Source organism: Apium graveolens, chromosome 2, assembly GCF_009905375.1.
Source record: "Apium graveolens cultivar Ventura chromosome 2, ASM990537v1, whole genome shotgun sequence".
NCBI lineage: Eukaryota > Viridiplantae > Streptophyta > Magnoliopsida > Apiales > Apiaceae > Apium > Apium graveolens.
Genome location: NC_133648.1, coordinates 3,355,028 through 3,370,911, shown reverse-complemented (window position 1 = coordinate 3,370,911; position 15,884 = coordinate 3,355,028). Strand labels below are relative to the sequence as shown.

Sequence of the window (15,884 nt, the reverse complement as noted above, 5' to 3'; positions counted from 1 at the left end):
ATAGTTTATTGATAATTCTAAGTGTATTTTAAATAAAATTATGTTTTAAATAAAATTTGATTTTTTTCTCACATGAATAGGATATAAATTATACTTAGTCTAATATTAATTTAATTTATCTCGGACCAGTGATTTAAATTATTTTATTTTAGCCTGATGCCCAATACACCGACCAAATCAAACTAATTATTTTTAGTTTATTTTTTTTTAAATTTCGGACCAATAAGATAATTTTGTTTTAGACTGAATAATTAGTATGTCTGTTTTTTTAGTCGAATTGTATTTTTATTTTAGTTTTGTGTTAGTCTGAAACAATTGTATAGTGTATTTTTTTATCGTGGATATCCAAGTTCATTGGTATAATTTTTTAGGAGGATTGATAGGATTATTATTTTATCTTAACCCGAGTCATATTATATATCAACCAAATTTTAAGAATTGATTTAGTTTGTTTAAATTTAATTTAACTCGAAGTAACAAATTAGAATGATATAAAACTCAATATGAATTAAAATTTAAATTGGTAGAAGAAGTTGAATTTAAATATAAATTATAGGAATATGGAGTTCGATATAAAATAGAATTGAAATTGGTAAAGTAATAAAGAAAATTGACTTCAATATCAGTTACAATTAGAATTAAACTACCCAATATTTAGAATTAGAACAATTAAACAAGGGTAATTAAATAATTTCAGCAAATAACGACCAACCAACTATCAATTTTTTAATATTTCGTCTATTATAATATATAAGTATATATACATATAAACACATAATATAATGTAAATGGGCGACAAGATAGACAAGCAAATACGATCACAACATATAATATAAGACTACTAATTAAAAAAAACATACGAGCCGGTTACTCGTTTCGGAGACACCAATGAAAACGAGTTCAAATTTGGGAATGAAGTAATAACTCTATTTTTTTATTTATAGATTTGACTTTTGCACACATTTTAATATATTTTGATCGGTTAGTTAAAATTATTATTTATAAAATTTTCTTTTTGTAAATAAAAGTAGACAACTTATATTTTTAAAATCATATTTCTAACTAACCGGTCAAACCACATTAAAATACGTGCAAAAGTTAAAGCGACAAATAAAAAAAAACAGAGGGAGTATAATTTAAGACTACTGGCTTAAATTCCGTGCGATACACGGTTCTGCTAATAGTTAATTTTTTTTATATAATTATATATTAATTTTAATATATTTATATAAATATAATACTTATAGATTTATAATTAAAATAGAAGTTGTGATCGTAATTTAGTAGAATAAATTTTGATCGTAGTTTATAGGAATAAAGAAATTATATACTCCTATAATAATTTAACAATTTAGTAATTTAAAAAATATATCCGGTATAATACTAATTTTTTATTTTAAATAAACAAAATAAAAGAAATTACCCATTAAATTAAATTATAGCCCATTTCGATTATTATATCAGGCGCTAATAATAGGAGTTATAGGGTATTGTGATGCACCTTAATTTAAGCACATTATTATAGTTATCCCCGTGGAAAATATTTGCTAATACGTACAGGCTAGTAGTATGTATAGTTCAGTATACTATACAACTAGTATAGTAAGTACATCATCACTTTACAGTATACTGGGTACTTTTCGCTCTGTTTGGTCTTTCACTTCTTCTTCAACCCCTCTCTCTCTCTCTCTCTCTCATATTGGCAGATACTGTACTAATACTAAATCTCTCTACTGATTCACACTCACACACAGATTCTTTGTTATTCTAATGCTAAATCTTGTGTTATAGTGTCTGTTCTGTTCTGTGTGAAACCAGCTTCATTTGGTATGTAAATCTCTTTTCTTTCTTATGATGATGCAACCCTTTATTCATTTTTATCCTATCTTTCTTTCTTTTTTAACAGATTTAGATTATATTGTTTATATAGTTTGTAAGAAAAAATCAAATCTTGTTTACATGGTTTCTTTATCCAATTTGTCTAAACAACTCTTTCAAGTTTATGTTTCTTTTCCATTCTAACTTTCAACTATTTGATACTACTTGATTTGATTTTCTTGATCCTGTAGATTTGATTGAATAAACCCTTATCTTATCATTTTTATGGTGATGTTCTATTTTCCCTTTAGGTTTCAGTTTGCTATGTCAATTGTCTCAGTGTTTTATGTTTCTGAATCTGATTAGTTACATAAAGATTTTTAATTTTGGCTGTACAATGATCTCATTTTCCTGGTGCCAATTTGTATACCTTAATACACTAATTTGTTAGCTTCTCGATCTCGTATTCATTCTTATATAACAGTGATGTGAGTAGATTTCTTATCTATTTTATGGTCATACTTGTTTGGTAATGCAGTTTAACTGTTTCATATTTTCTGCTTCTATCCTTGTGTGTTTACGATGTTGATGAGTGTGGTTAATCTATTGTATAGTATTTCTTTTGCTTCATTTCTTGGTATTTTTCGTCATATTTACAAAAATGAATGCTCTGATATTAGCTAAGGTCTTTAGGTTTATGTGTGTTGCTTGTTGCAGATCCCCTTTGTTAGGTGTTTTTGTTGTTTTTTCTTTTGGATTGTTCTACAATGGGCAAAAGCAGAGTGAAGGGGAAGAAACAGACTTTGATAGCAGCTCGTGAAGATCAAGGTAGTGGTGAGGAAGAAAAGATTCCAGTTAAGAAAAGAGGAAGGCCACTAAAGATGGTGAAGAATGACATTCTGCAAAAAGAAGCTGAGGACTTTGATGAAGTGGAGAATACTGATATTATCTTGTCGGACGAACTTATCAATGCATCGTCTGTAATTGAGAGTGGCAGAAAGAGAAGGAGGACTTCAGACATTAATGAAAATCATGGAATGGTTAAAGAAAGTGGTGCTGATCTTAAAAATAAAACTAATGATTCTGTGAAGCCGGTTGGATTCAGGCACAATGGGAGCAGGCGGAAAAATAAACCACATAGGGCTGCTGAAGTTGGCGTTGAGTGCAGATGATGTCTGGGTTAGTCATTTGAAAAGCCAAGAGTTGTCCTTTAAAAATTGTTACATTTATTTTCTATTATTTTCGTTTTTGATGTTGGTAATATGCAACTACTATTAATTTTTTTTAAAGAGATGATTTGTTTGGTGGAATGTTCCAGCATTTTTTACTCTTTTAAGTGCTACTATTAGAATAGCATATACATGTCTCCTGGATGTGTATTAGCTGAACTTTGTGTATCTGGCCATCTCTGTATTTTTGGTTAAGACTACTAATATTTTAGAAGATAAAACATGGTAAGCTAGAAAGTATAAACCAAGTAGAGGCTTCAATGATCGCAGAAATATAAGTAATTCAGCAAAAGCTGGGAAAAGATGGACTAGGTGTTGCCCGTGTTGGAAATCATCATTACCAAGTCGAAGGTTTTACTCAAATGCACGACTGCCACAACGATACATGTGGACACACACAACATTGTCCTTTTAAGTTTAAGATGATTCAGTAGTAATATATTCTAGGCACTTGGACTCTGCATATTCTTCTGCCAAGTTTACATAGATGACAAAATTAAGGATTTAAGAAATGTCACATGTATGATATAGGTATTACCCTTTCTATAATGATTTAGCATGGAGTTTTCATGTATCAGTTCTTCTAAGTAGCGTAAAAGTTGATCACCTTTTGTTAAAAACCCCTGGATATGTGTAATTAACATTTTGTTGTTCAGGACATAGAGCAGTAGGATCTTGGCTTGATTTATTTCTATCGATTGCCAATATAGTAATGCATTGAAATTCTGGTAGTTAAGGAGCAAGTAACCTTCCACATAAACTAGTTTAGTAGTTTATGCTTGGGTCAAGCAAGAGCCTGAATTGCAACATCAACAGTTCTGTTATTCATCACCTCAAGTTGATGAAGTTAAGTCATATCTCTTCCTATATGCACATTTTATTATCTGGAGATGATTCATAACGAGATAGTAGGTTTTAGTCGTAGGAAACACGGGGCCAGCATGAAGGGTCGATCCTGCCAGATCGAGTACATCTTACCATCATATCCAATGTTTTATATGTAGTTCCCTATGCAGGTTTTGTGCAGTACTAGTTCTCTGGATATTTGTATGCACTGCTTAATATCGGCTCTCTAAAAATGATATGGACTTATCTCTTGTTATGATTATTCACAAATTTGTGGACTATACAATTCTCGAGTTCTGAAAATAGTTGTCATTTACAATTTTGTTCGGCTCACAACTTGTGGAGAGGATGAAATTATGTTTAAAACACCTGCATTTCATGATAAGGTGACAACATTTCCAAGGGATCATGACTTCTTGTGTCTGACTGCATTTCTGTAACCTTCACTTAAGAATCTCATTACCAGTCACTTGTCTGTACAGGGAGTCAATGTTAACAAGTGCAGATTATATCCCCAAGTTGTGAAAATGAGTATTGTGTATATAACCTGGTAGGAGCAAGCTATATACTATAACAGAAAAAGTAAAGGTAAACGCTACATCATGTAGCGTTTTGGTACTTCTCGAAAATTTCTGTATTGTTCAGTAAATGTGAAGATAAATAATTAGAATGCTATACATTTTTAACTTTTTCTCGATATAATTCCAGTGGAATTATAAAGAAATGGGGTTTACCAAATTTAGTTATAAAAGAGTTGCATTAACTGATATGTCGTTCTCAACAAAACTTACCAACATTTTTACGTAATTTGGTTTATATCCACTTATAAAAGGCAACTTAAGTACAAATTCTTGTTGCCCAAGGCCCCAAAAGTCCTCTTGTTACCTAAAACTTTTGACAAAAAAAATACAACTAGGTAGGCTCACCGACATCCCTGGAGACAGTTACATCAAAGATGGATGCAATGGTAAGTCAAGTTGGAGTCATATATCAATAATAATAACTTACAATGAGGACTGAAATCTTATACAAAGGAGGGCACAACTCCCAAATCACATCATAAACATTTCCGAAAACATCACATTGATAACAACACACCAATTGAACACTATTACTTTTCTGTAGTTAGAACGCGTTGCTCAAAAGTTTCAGGCCCCAGCGCTACTGTTTAACAGGGTGTTAATCTCACCAATAATATTGACCGTTCGTCCATCAAACATGGATGAAAGCGAACTCTCGCAAAGCTTCTTGAGCTCCCTTGTTTTTGTCAGAGCTGCTTCCTGCAATTATGTTGACATTCATCAGCCAAATTTTACCACCTATGAGAAGAAAGGATAATGGAGCAGAGTAGTTTCTGTGCTTTTTTAATTAACAATCACATCTTTCACATAAATTTGCAATATCCCCGCTACCTCTAAAGTGTTCATTAGTTTTTGTTATGCAGTCGGAGTTCTCTTAATAGCTGTAATATTTAGAAGCAAATATATAGTATATATCTTTGGAAAAAGATAAGCTGGGATATGGGACTCACTTGCTTCGGCCAAAACGAAGATAAGGAATTCTGAAGCTCTATGCGTCTCACTTCCAAGTCCTTCAACGCCTCTTTCATCTTCACTTCATGGTTCTTCTTCTCTTCCAGGGTACTCACTAGTCGATCAAGAAATCTAAAAATCATAAAGCCAATTTAGTCAAAATACACCAACAGTATATACAGATATACAAAAGATTAATACTACCAACAAAAGTATTATACTAGCCAAAAGCACAAGAAAACAAATCTAACTGACTAAAGCTCCATCCAAAACCACCCGCCCTCCAGGATATAACATACCCTTAACAGATAGTTACACACAGTTTTGATCTGCAACACATAATAGTCTCAAATTGATGCACATAAAGAATGATTTTGGGATTTAAGCTGGGAAAACACAGATACACACACAGACAAACACATATAGTCAGAGAAATTGCATGCTTATAAAGTCTCCCTAAGAAAACGAATGTGTACAAAATCCGAAAGTGCACAAATCTACAACAGAAGAACACACAAATTAACAAGTACACAAAACAATCTGGTAGCAAGCACCTCTTGGAGTTGAGTATCATGATTAGGTCTCGTGTTTTCCTATTCGTCAGTAACGAAATTGCCGAGGATATATCAGATAGCATTGTATGAATTGCATCAGAAGTGTATTGCTGCAAAACAAATGGAGCAACTGCTTGAACTTGATGTTGCAAAGATAAAGTATCTCCATTGGTCAACTCGGTCAATCTTTGATGCAGAAATGCCTTAATCTGAAAACAGTATAGCAATCATATAACAAATGGTTAGGTATTTCAGCAGATGAAAATTTTAACCTTAACATATTAAAATTCATTAAGTTATTTTTTGAAATTATTATTATTATTACATAGGAGCTGAAACTATAAACATCAAGATAATTCTCCAGAAAAATGAGAAAATTGGGGACGAGTTTTACCTCAAATACATCATCAAGGACCTTACTTCTGTACTCTGTCTCCAGAAACTGGCTTCTCTCATGAGACTCATTTGTAGGATTGTACGCAGGTGCAGATAGTTCCGGGACTGCACTCGACAAATCAGATTCATTGATAACATCAATTTGAGGATTTTCTACACTGATATCCCAGGAGATGTCGGAAACAGGAAACTCCTGGACCATGCTATCATCTTTCTTTAATGAGGCCTGATCAGTCATTTCAGCATCATTTTGGGAATAGCTCTGTTCAATATCACTGGCATTGATAATTTCATAAGATGCTAAACCATTACTACTATCGTCTGCCTCCTCAACAGTGCCAATATCCCAGTCAATCTGAGAGCTGTCCAGGGTAATATCCCAATCAATACTGTCGTCCACAGTGTCTATAATTCCAGTCACACTGCGCGGATCATCAAGGCTTGCTTTAGCAGTTACAGACTCAAGAACTTCAGATCCCATAGAAACATTTAGAAATGGTGGATTTTCACGAATGCTAATCAGATTAGTTAACAGCGTTGTCGAAGTTTTCTGCAATCAGTGCAAGAGACAAAATTCAGATGAAGGAATGCATAAAAAATCAATACTGCAATTTTTGAAAAAAGTGTTAAAAACGTAACTAAAATGGTGAGATATAGTTAGCAAACTTACATCTTTATCAGTATGAGCATCTCTAACAAAGTTGGAGTAATACTCAATAGACTTTGACACAGAGTCACTATTTAGAAGTTCCAGTATCTTTCTAAATGTGTTTGGAAGTGATTCCTTTGCAGTTTCTACGAGTTCCAACCTCACGTTTGTTCCCTGTTAAAAAAGAAAAAGGAAACAATTAAAACTCATTTATACACAGAAGAATATATTGCGGAAAAATATTATCTAGGTTCTCAACAGAGTTACGAAAATATCAAACCTGCAGTCCAAGATCTTGACAAGCTTCTGCATATTTAGCTGCAGAAAGTGCTGCACTTCTCTTAATATCAGCTTCCCTGCGCTCTAGTTCCGCTAGTTGCTGCTGAATCTTTTTAACCTGCTTCTTCTCATAAGGTCTTCAAATGTGAAAATATGAGTCCACATAAATATCGGAAAAGATAAAACGTAGATGATTCTTTAAAAATAAACAAAAAAAGAAAATTGAAGGTGAAGATTGACGTACATTTCATAATTAACATTCTGGACCATTATTTGAGCAGCTTCACCAAGATAAACATATTCTTTCTCATAAGCACGAACGATTGCCTCCCAAGTTCCCTAGGGGAAAAAAGAGAGTTGACAGCGATATTGATAAATAATTAGAAGTAAGAAAAAGGAAGAAAAAATATGGTGTTTTTGGGTTCTTACAGTGTGGCCTGAGAGGCGGCCAAAGAAATTACGAGTTTCGGGAGTGGTGTTGAGGAGAATATCATAAATTTTTTTGGCTTCCAAATATCCAATCCCTGAAAAGAAGCAAAACAAAGGCAGATAGTAAATAATGGTACTATTGTAATAAGGGTAAATCACATAATGGTGGTTGTAGTTTACGCTGTGTAGCAAAAACATGTTAAAATTTCCAAAATGTTTAATGAATGATGGACTATTCCCCATTCAACTAAACCCAATTTTAACAATTCAAGATACCCCTGATTTTATCCCAATTTAAAAAGCCCTAACTTTTGATAATCCAGTACCTGGAAAAAATTGTTCTAGGCCTGTGTTAATTTTTTCTATTTATTCACTTAAGTTGGCGATATGTTGATGAAGTGTTCCAGAATCAGTTATCCTTAAATCCAATTTCTTAAATCACATGCCATTTTTTAAAATTAAAAAGAATAGAATCCTTTGAAAATAATATTTTTTTATGTTATTACTATAATTTGATATATCACATATAACCACCGTAAATAATAAAAAAGCCAGCATTACCCCTCCCGTTATACGGAAAACATCTATGTGGAAGGAGGAACAAACAATCCAGTCACTAATTTAAAATTTTTAATTAGGCGCTTTGTTTTGTTGCGTGGTGTAAATGTAGAGTAGAGGCAGCAGAGTGTAACATAGTATCGTGACAATAAGTAAAGTGAAATTGAAAAAACAAAGAAAGTAAGAATCATAATGTAGTCAACACTTGATAATAAAAATGGGGGAAAATGAAAAAACCTTGAGGGTCTAGGGTTTGAAAGAAAGGATGAGTATGCTTAGGAAGAGACGAGAAAGCGGTGGAAATGTTGGATTTGATTGAAGCTAGCCTCTTTCTCCAATCCGATGGAATTCTCTTCCGATCAACCAGCCATTCTATAATCACAAAATTAAAAGGCCAGCTTCAATTAATAAACAACAAAAATGAAAGCAAAACGATGAATCACTACAAATATAATACTACTAAACAGTCAGTCTGGTGATACTAACCGCCGAGACGAGCGAAAGCGATGTCGATTGGAAGATTGCGAATGTTGTCCTGCTGCTGATTTTGCTGCTGCATCCTTCTTCTTCAAGATGATCAGTTTTGGCAAGCATTTCTTCTTAATTCTGATATTTCTTACTAGGAGCTGTGATGGGCCGGAGAAGAGTAGTCTGTCTAGCCCAGTCTATTTCATTTGGGCCTATACCAAACTACGACAAATTAAACAGGATAATTAATTGTAACAATTCAATCCAAACACAGATAGATGCGCTTCCTTTACATTTCACACGTGGCGCACTTCCATTCATCCTTACGAATTCCCAGGGCCCCCACCCTCGCCACCAGTTCTACTACCCGGCAGTGGATTGACAGACACAGCGACAGAGGACAACAAATGGCTGGTGTTGGCTGCTGTTGTTCTTCTTCTCGAAGGTAATCTCCCTCTCTCTCTCTCCCCCCTCTCTTCTCTCTCTCTCTCTCTCTCTCTCTCTCTCTCTCTCTCTCTCGCTCGCTCTCCCTCTCCCTCTCCCTCTCCCTCACCCCCCCTCTCTCTCTCCCACCCTCTCTCTCTCTCCCTCCCTCTCCTCTCTCTCTCTCTCCCCCTCTCTCCTCCCTCCCTCTCTCTCTCTCTCACTCTCTCTCTCTCTCCCTATCTCTCTCACATCCACACTTTCATTTTTCCACACCCCATGCCTGCTCACTGCTCTGCATCACATGATTACTACAATCTCTCTCCCTCCTCGATAGTTACTTCATTTATATACACATTGCCTTTAAGCTTTAGGAGGAGGCTTTCCTATAATTTGCTACTTATGTTTGCTTAAACATATCATTATGCATTTTCCCTTTTAAATATACTCTAATTAACCTAAAATTTCAGAGGATTATAATATCTTGTTTTAGTTTTATTGCTCTTCGTAATTACTATACACCTTTCGATCTTCCAATTTGTGTGTTTGATCAAATTGACAAGTTAATTCTGTCTTCAGCATTCTAGGCTCATCTTTTTTGGTACTTGAGACTCATCAAAGACGGACCCTGCTTCGAAAAACTATTCATCGCACAACTTTAAATGTCAAAGCAGAAGTAGATTTTGTAAATGCTGAAGAAGCAACTAAACTCGTAGAACAAGGGTACACAGTTCTTGATGTGCGTGACAGAACTCAGTACGAACGGGCACATATAAAAGAATGTAAACATGTTCCCCTTTTTATCGAGAACAAGGACAATGACCCTGGTAAACACACATACCTCCTATTTAATTGTCTGACTTTCGACATATCACTCTTAATTTCATACGAGATTAGCTTACACTAGGTATCTGATTATCTGCCTTTTGGTGTAGGCACGATTATAAAGAGGCAGCTCCACAACAATTTCTCTGGTCTTTTTTATGGCCTCCCATTTACTAAACCCAATCCTGAGTTTGTGCAATCTGTTAAGAGCCAGTTCTCTCCCGACAGCAAAATGTTGGTTGTCTGTCAGGAAGGTTTGAGGTAAGTCCTCTATAAGCACTTACTGTTTATCCCAATGATCACTCTAAAATTGTCATCAGCAGCTTCGATTTTCTGCATGGAATGTTATCCTGTTTATAGCTTATATTCTCAGATAGCTAACAAGCCCACAACTGCAAATCTGCAATCCACCACTTTAGGTTTAGGGTATCTAATTCCTTTTCACGTTGCAGATAATAATTTTTTTTAAGTTTACATGTTTGGTTTAGCCTCGACTTACAGCATAAAAAATTATATGGTTCTGATGCCATCAGATCATTTTATGGATGTAGTTATAATGTCATATGCACTGTTGACAGATATATTAAGGTCTTTTCAATGATCAAAAACTTCATCTTTTCAATGATCAAAAACTTTATATTTAAAGCAATGCTCTTTGAAAATAAAATGGTACTCTCATAAGCGGTCTCAGATATGCTAATGACCATCCACATAGGATCGTCACCCATGTAACTTATTTCTGCAAAACTTCACGACTTATTCCTTACTTCTTTCTCGTGATCTTGATGTAAGGTCTGCTGCTGCTGCTCAGAAGTTAGATGCATCTGGATTTCAAAATGTAGCTTGTATGACATCAGGACTACAATCTGTAAAGCCAGGTTGTTATTATTACCCTTTTCTTTTTACTAAATAGGTTATTCTTCCATTGACAATTTACATTTCCCAGTAATGCATAAAATGATAATAACAAAGATAAATAACAATGCAGGATCATTTGATTCCGTTGGTTCCACTGAGCTGCAAAATGCAGGCAAAGCTGGTCTGGTTACAGTGCAAGGGAAAATCTCAGCAGTACTCGGGACTGTACTTGTTTGTACGGCACTTTGACAAATTTCTCGCATTTTCTTGTGAAATTTAATTTACCATCATGTAACATTGGATTCTTTTGTTGCCTTCTCAGGTGCCTACCTTTTTATAACTTTCTTTCCCGATCAAGCAGAGAAGATCCTTGCATTGTTCCCTTCAGCCTAGCTAGCCAGCGCTTGGTTCAGCCATTATTTTTTGCAGTTTGCTGCTAATATATTTTTGTAATATTGTAATCAGAAAGACTAGTTTGTAATTCCCCGAGGAATGACGAGTAGAAAATGCATGAATGTTGGAGATGGCACGGGTTTTGTATTTATAAAATTGAGTGGTGATTCTGTTTTTTTAATCGGGGACTTTGAATCTTAGCAGAACTTTAGATTCCGAGAATAAAAATTCTTTTGAAGTTTCCCTTCCAGTTGCTGTTACCCTTAACCACAAAAGAAACACCAGAAATTGGGTAGCTGCACTTTTAATTTGCGTCCATTGCAACATTAACAATCAGCTTACCTTATGAACATAAGAAAACATTGCAGGTACATTCTTACTTCTGTTACATAACCGCTCTTTGTCACTCTACACTACATACGTCCACAAGACTCTCTCCGTACCTTTTCAGTTAAGTTTGACTTGTGTGTGGTGAAATTGACCGAAATTTGACAATACAATTTTGATATATGATTTTTAGTTTTTTTTAATAGTATAAGGCCATGTTTGTTTAATGGTATTAAGTAGGGGATTGGAAAATTTAAAAGACTATATTACAATCTCAAGTACTATCCCACAAAATAAATTTTTAAAGGATTATATTCCAATCCTACACTTAATCCTTTCAAACAAACTTAGAATATGATTATTTAATCCATAAGATTAATTTTGATGGGATTAGTTATCCCCGGATTATTATCCCGGTATTATAATCTCATGAAACAAACATGACCTAAGAGTAATGTTTAATCTTTGATTAAAAAGTCGGCCAATTTGACCGAAAAAATGTGATAATTAAAAAGGGACGGGGATAGGTACGGAGGAGAGAGTATGATTCATTACAAACTTTTTAGTGTGTTTCGAAGCTGATTTTCAGTCAATAATCATTAACTAATCCATTACAGCCAACTATATCAAATTATGTGCATATGTAAAAACAAATTAAAAAAATTCAAACAATATTTTAAAGGAAAAAAGGGATATAAAAAGTATGGTAAGTAGTTTAATGAACAAGGAAACACACCTGCAGTAATCCGACATGCGAGACCCAGTTTCCCCGTTTAGCAAAGTATCTGATATAGATATTCAATAATTTTTATATAGATATATTCAACAGATTCCCCTATGTTTTCTAATTTATTACTAACTTATTTAAGACTTGCCTTAAAATCACAAACATTCTCCGTCTTTAAAACCCTCAATACGCAACCCTCTTCTTCTGGGGAATTCAGACAGGCGTTGATCCTTCAAAACCAAAAACATTGGTATTCCCCTGCTCTCTCTCTCTCTCTCTCTCTCTCTCTCTCTCTCTCTCTCTCTCTCTCGTATTTGCATGTTATTTGCCGTGAGTGCTCTGTTTTGTTTGCATGTATATTCATCGAGGGGTTTGTTACATATACATTGCACTTGCCTTCAATTTTAACTCAATTTATATTACTTAGCTTTCAAGCTTTTCGAGTTTCAGTTTTTGCCTTGTATCACAGCTCTACTCAAGACTTCTCTGTCTAACAATCAAATTAATGATCAGCTCTTTCTTTTTATTAGGTCTGTAACATGGTTAAAAATTTAGCTTTTTTTTTGTTGGTACGATGTCTAAGCATTGTTATCGCGCTATAATGCCACTGATCTCTGTTTTGGATTTTTTTACTGCCTGTTCTGATGTTTTTCTACTTCTTTTGTATGTTAATTAGGTAGGCTAGTTTTGATAATCTTAAGTTTTTGACAAGATTGTATATCTCAGGAAGCTGCTTTCTGGTCCACTGTTGTTATAATTTTAGATCAAATAATTCTGAGAGATGACACGAAGACCTCCTCCACCTGAAGAGTTTTTACCCCGGGAAACCAGACCTCACCTTGGTGGGAGGAAGGCCACCGGTGATAAGCTCACAAGCACTTACGATCTTGTTGAGGAGATGGACTACCTTTATGTTCGAGTTGTAAAAGCAATAAATTTACCTCCTAAGGATCTTACTGGTGGCTGTGACCCTTATGTCCAAGTTAAGCTAGGAAACTATATGGGCACAACTCATCACATTCCGATGATATCCAATCCTGAATGGTCTCAAGTTTTTGCCTTCTCAAAGGAACGGAGTCAGGGCTCTGAACTGGAGGTCATTGTGAAAGACAAGGATGTGATGATGAATGAATTCATTGGTCGGGTTCTCTTTGAAGTTCATGACGTCCCAAAGCGGGTTCCTCCTGATGGTCCTCTAGCTGCACAGTGGTACAGGCTAGAAGATAGGAACGGGAACAAGCTTATGGGAGAACTAATGTTGGCTGTTTGGTGGGGAACTCAAGCTGATGAAGCATTTCCTGAAGCATGGCATTCAGATGCTGCAACTTTTGGTGATGTTAATGGTCTTGCAAACATCCGCTCCAAGGTGTATCTCTCACCCAAGCTTTGGTATCTAAGAGTTAATGTGATTGAAGCTCAGGACTTGATGCCCTCCGATATGACAAGGCCTCCAGATGTTTTTGTAAAGGCTCTCCTTGGAAATAAAGCTTTGAGGACACGATGCTGTATGAGCAAATCGATAAATCCAATGTGGAATGAGGACTTGATGTTTGTAGCAGCTGAACCATTCGAAGAGCCCTTAATTTTGAGTGTGGAAGATAGAGTTGCACCCAACAAAGATGAAGTTTTAGGAAGGTGCGCTATTGCCTTGCAGCACGTGGAGAGGAGGTTTGATCATAAAACACCAGAAACCATGTGGTTCAATCTAGAGAAGCACATCATTACCCCTGAGGGAGATAAGAAGGAGGTTAGAATTGCGAGTAGGATTCATTTGAGACTCTGTTTGGAGGGTGGTTACCATGTTTTGGATGAATCCACCCACTATAGTAGTGATCTTAGACCGACTGCGAAAGAGCTGTGGAAGTCCCCCACTGGGGTTCTGGAGGTGGGAATTCTGAATGCTGAGGGTCTACTACCCATGAAAACGAGAGACGGGATGGCAACAACAGATGCTTACTGTGTTGCCAAGTATGGACAGAAGTGGGTGCGAACAAGGACCATCATAGACAGCTTTTCACCCAAGTGGAATGAGCAGTATACATGGGAGGTTTTTGATCCATGTACAGTGATAACTATAGGAATATTTGATAATTGTCATCTGCATTTGGCGGACAGGGCTGGAAGAATAAGGGATTCCAGAATTGGAAAGATTAGGATTCGTCTCTCTACCCTCGAATCTGATAGAGTGTACACACATTCATATCCCCTTCTGGTTTTACATCCCAATGGCGTAAAAAAGATGGGTGAAATTCAGCTGGCTGTGAGATTTACATGCTCTTCTTTGCTGAATATGATGAGCATGTACTCACAACCACTGTTGCCCAAAATGCATTACGTTTATCCATTGAGTATAACTCAGCTAGATAGCTTGAGGCACCAAGCAACTCAAATCGTCTCCATGAGGCTTGGGCGTGCAGAGCCGCCTCTGAGAAAAGAAGCAGTGGAGTATATGCTGGATGTTGGCTCGCATATGTGGAGTGTGAGAAGAAGCAAGGCAAACTTTACAAGAATAATGGGAGTTTTAGGTGGCCTAATTGCTGTTGGTAAATGGTGCGATCAAATTTGCAATTGGAAGAACCCCGTAAACACTGTTTTGATTCACATTTTGTTCTTGGTATTGGTATTTTATCCGGGACTGATTCTGCCAACCATTTTTATCTACCTTTTCTTGATTGGAATTTGGTACTACAGATTCAGGCCAAGGCATCCTCCTCACATGGACACTCTCCTCTCTTGTGCTGATGATTCGCATCCTGATGAACTGGGCGAGGAATTTGATACGTTCCCTACTTCATGCCCCGTAGACATACTTAGGATGAGATATGATCGTTTGCGAAGTATTGCAGGAAGGATTCAGACAGTGGTTGGTGACTTGGCAACTCTGGGGGAAAGGCTGCAATCTTTGCTAAGCTGGAGAGAACCTAGAGCAACAGCAGTGTTTGTCATTTTCTGTTTAGTTGCTGCTATTGTTCTTATTGTCACTCCTTTTCAAGTCATAGCCCTTTTTACAGGATTCTATGTGTTAAGACATCCAAGGTTCCGTCACAAGCTTCCTTCTGTGCCCCTCAATTTCTTCAGGAGATTACCAGCAAGAACTGACTGCATGTTATAATGCTCTTTTCTCTGGCCTTCTCGCGTCAATTCCTCGACCCTGGAGAAGATCTGTAAAGAGATGGAGCATATAGTTTTTCTTATACCAAATGTTGAGCCGTTTCCTGTTATCATCAGGTTTACGTCTCTTATATAACAAGTAGTTGCTGACTTGTGGATTATTTATTTACCTTGCATGTTAAATTTTGTTTAAATGTCTGAGCATGCTGTATTTTACTGAGCTTTCTAGTCTGCGATATATAGATGGAACATCTGATTTTATTTGTCGTACCGATGTGTAGGCATTTTCTTGTGTTTGGGACGTAACTCTGTTGTTGACGAATTATCTATGTTACTCGACTCTTTTCAATTTACTTCGAGTAAGTGCCTGCTTTGAACACTCGACACTTGAATCTAGGCATGCGGATGAACCTTATATTGGTTAAACACCTGCTATAAATATAGATATGAACTGTATGTGTA

General features: G+C 35.7%; 3 protein-coding genes and 1 long non-coding RNA gene across 4 annotated transcripts; 3 read left to right on the top strand and 1 right to left on the bottom strand.

The window, feature by feature from the left end:
• The first annotated feature begins 1,485 nt into the window (after positions 1-1,485).
• Positions 1,486-3,128, top strand: LOC141706723 (uncharacterized). The gene is made up of 2 exons (XR_012568880.1): positions 1,486-1,827; positions 2,536-3,128. It is a non-coding gene; the product is annotated as an uncharacterized LOC141706723 (long non-coding RNA).
• Positions 3,129-4,858: 1,730 nt separating this feature from the next.
• On the bottom strand, positions 4,859-8,935 carry LOC141706721 (CDK5RAP3 protein homolog). Its single transcript, XM_074509530.1, has 10 exons — positions 8,777-8,935; positions 8,528-8,662; positions 7,733-7,827; positions 7,548-7,642; positions 7,305-7,440; positions 7,046-7,198; positions 6,374-6,925; positions 5,980-6,188; positions 5,425-5,557; positions 4,859-5,173 (listed from the first exon to the last, which is right to left on the bottom strand). Exons 1-10 carry the CDS (start codon positions 8,847-8,849, stop codon positions 5,042-5,044), a joined length of 1,713 nt encoding a protein of 570 aa, XP_074365631.1. The 5' UTR covers positions 8,850-8,935; the 3' UTR covers positions 4,859-5,041.
• An 86-nt stretch (positions 8,936-9,021) lies between these two features.
• On the top strand, positions 9,022-11,438 carry LOC141706722 (rhodanese-like domain-containing protein 9, chloroplastic). Its single transcript, XM_074509531.1, has 6 exons — positions 9,022-9,203; positions 9,761-10,008; positions 10,117-10,267; positions 10,799-10,884; positions 10,995-11,099; positions 11,187-11,438. Exons 1-6 carry the CDS (start codon positions 9,037-9,039, stop codon positions 11,255-11,257), a joined length of 828 nt encoding a protein of 275 aa, XP_074365632.1. The 5' UTR covers positions 9,022-9,036; the 3' UTR covers positions 11,258-11,438.
• A 1,553-nt stretch (positions 11,439-12,991) lies between these two features.
• Positions 12,992-15,673, top strand: LOC141705581 (FT-interacting protein 3-like). The gene has a single exon (XM_074508482.1). The coding sequence runs from the start codon at positions 13,093-13,095 to the stop codon at positions 15,421-15,423; it is 2,331 nt and encodes a 776-aa protein (XP_074364583.1). The 5' UTR covers positions 12,992-13,092; the 3' UTR covers positions 15,424-15,673.
• Positions 15,674-15,884: the final 211 nt, after the last annotated feature.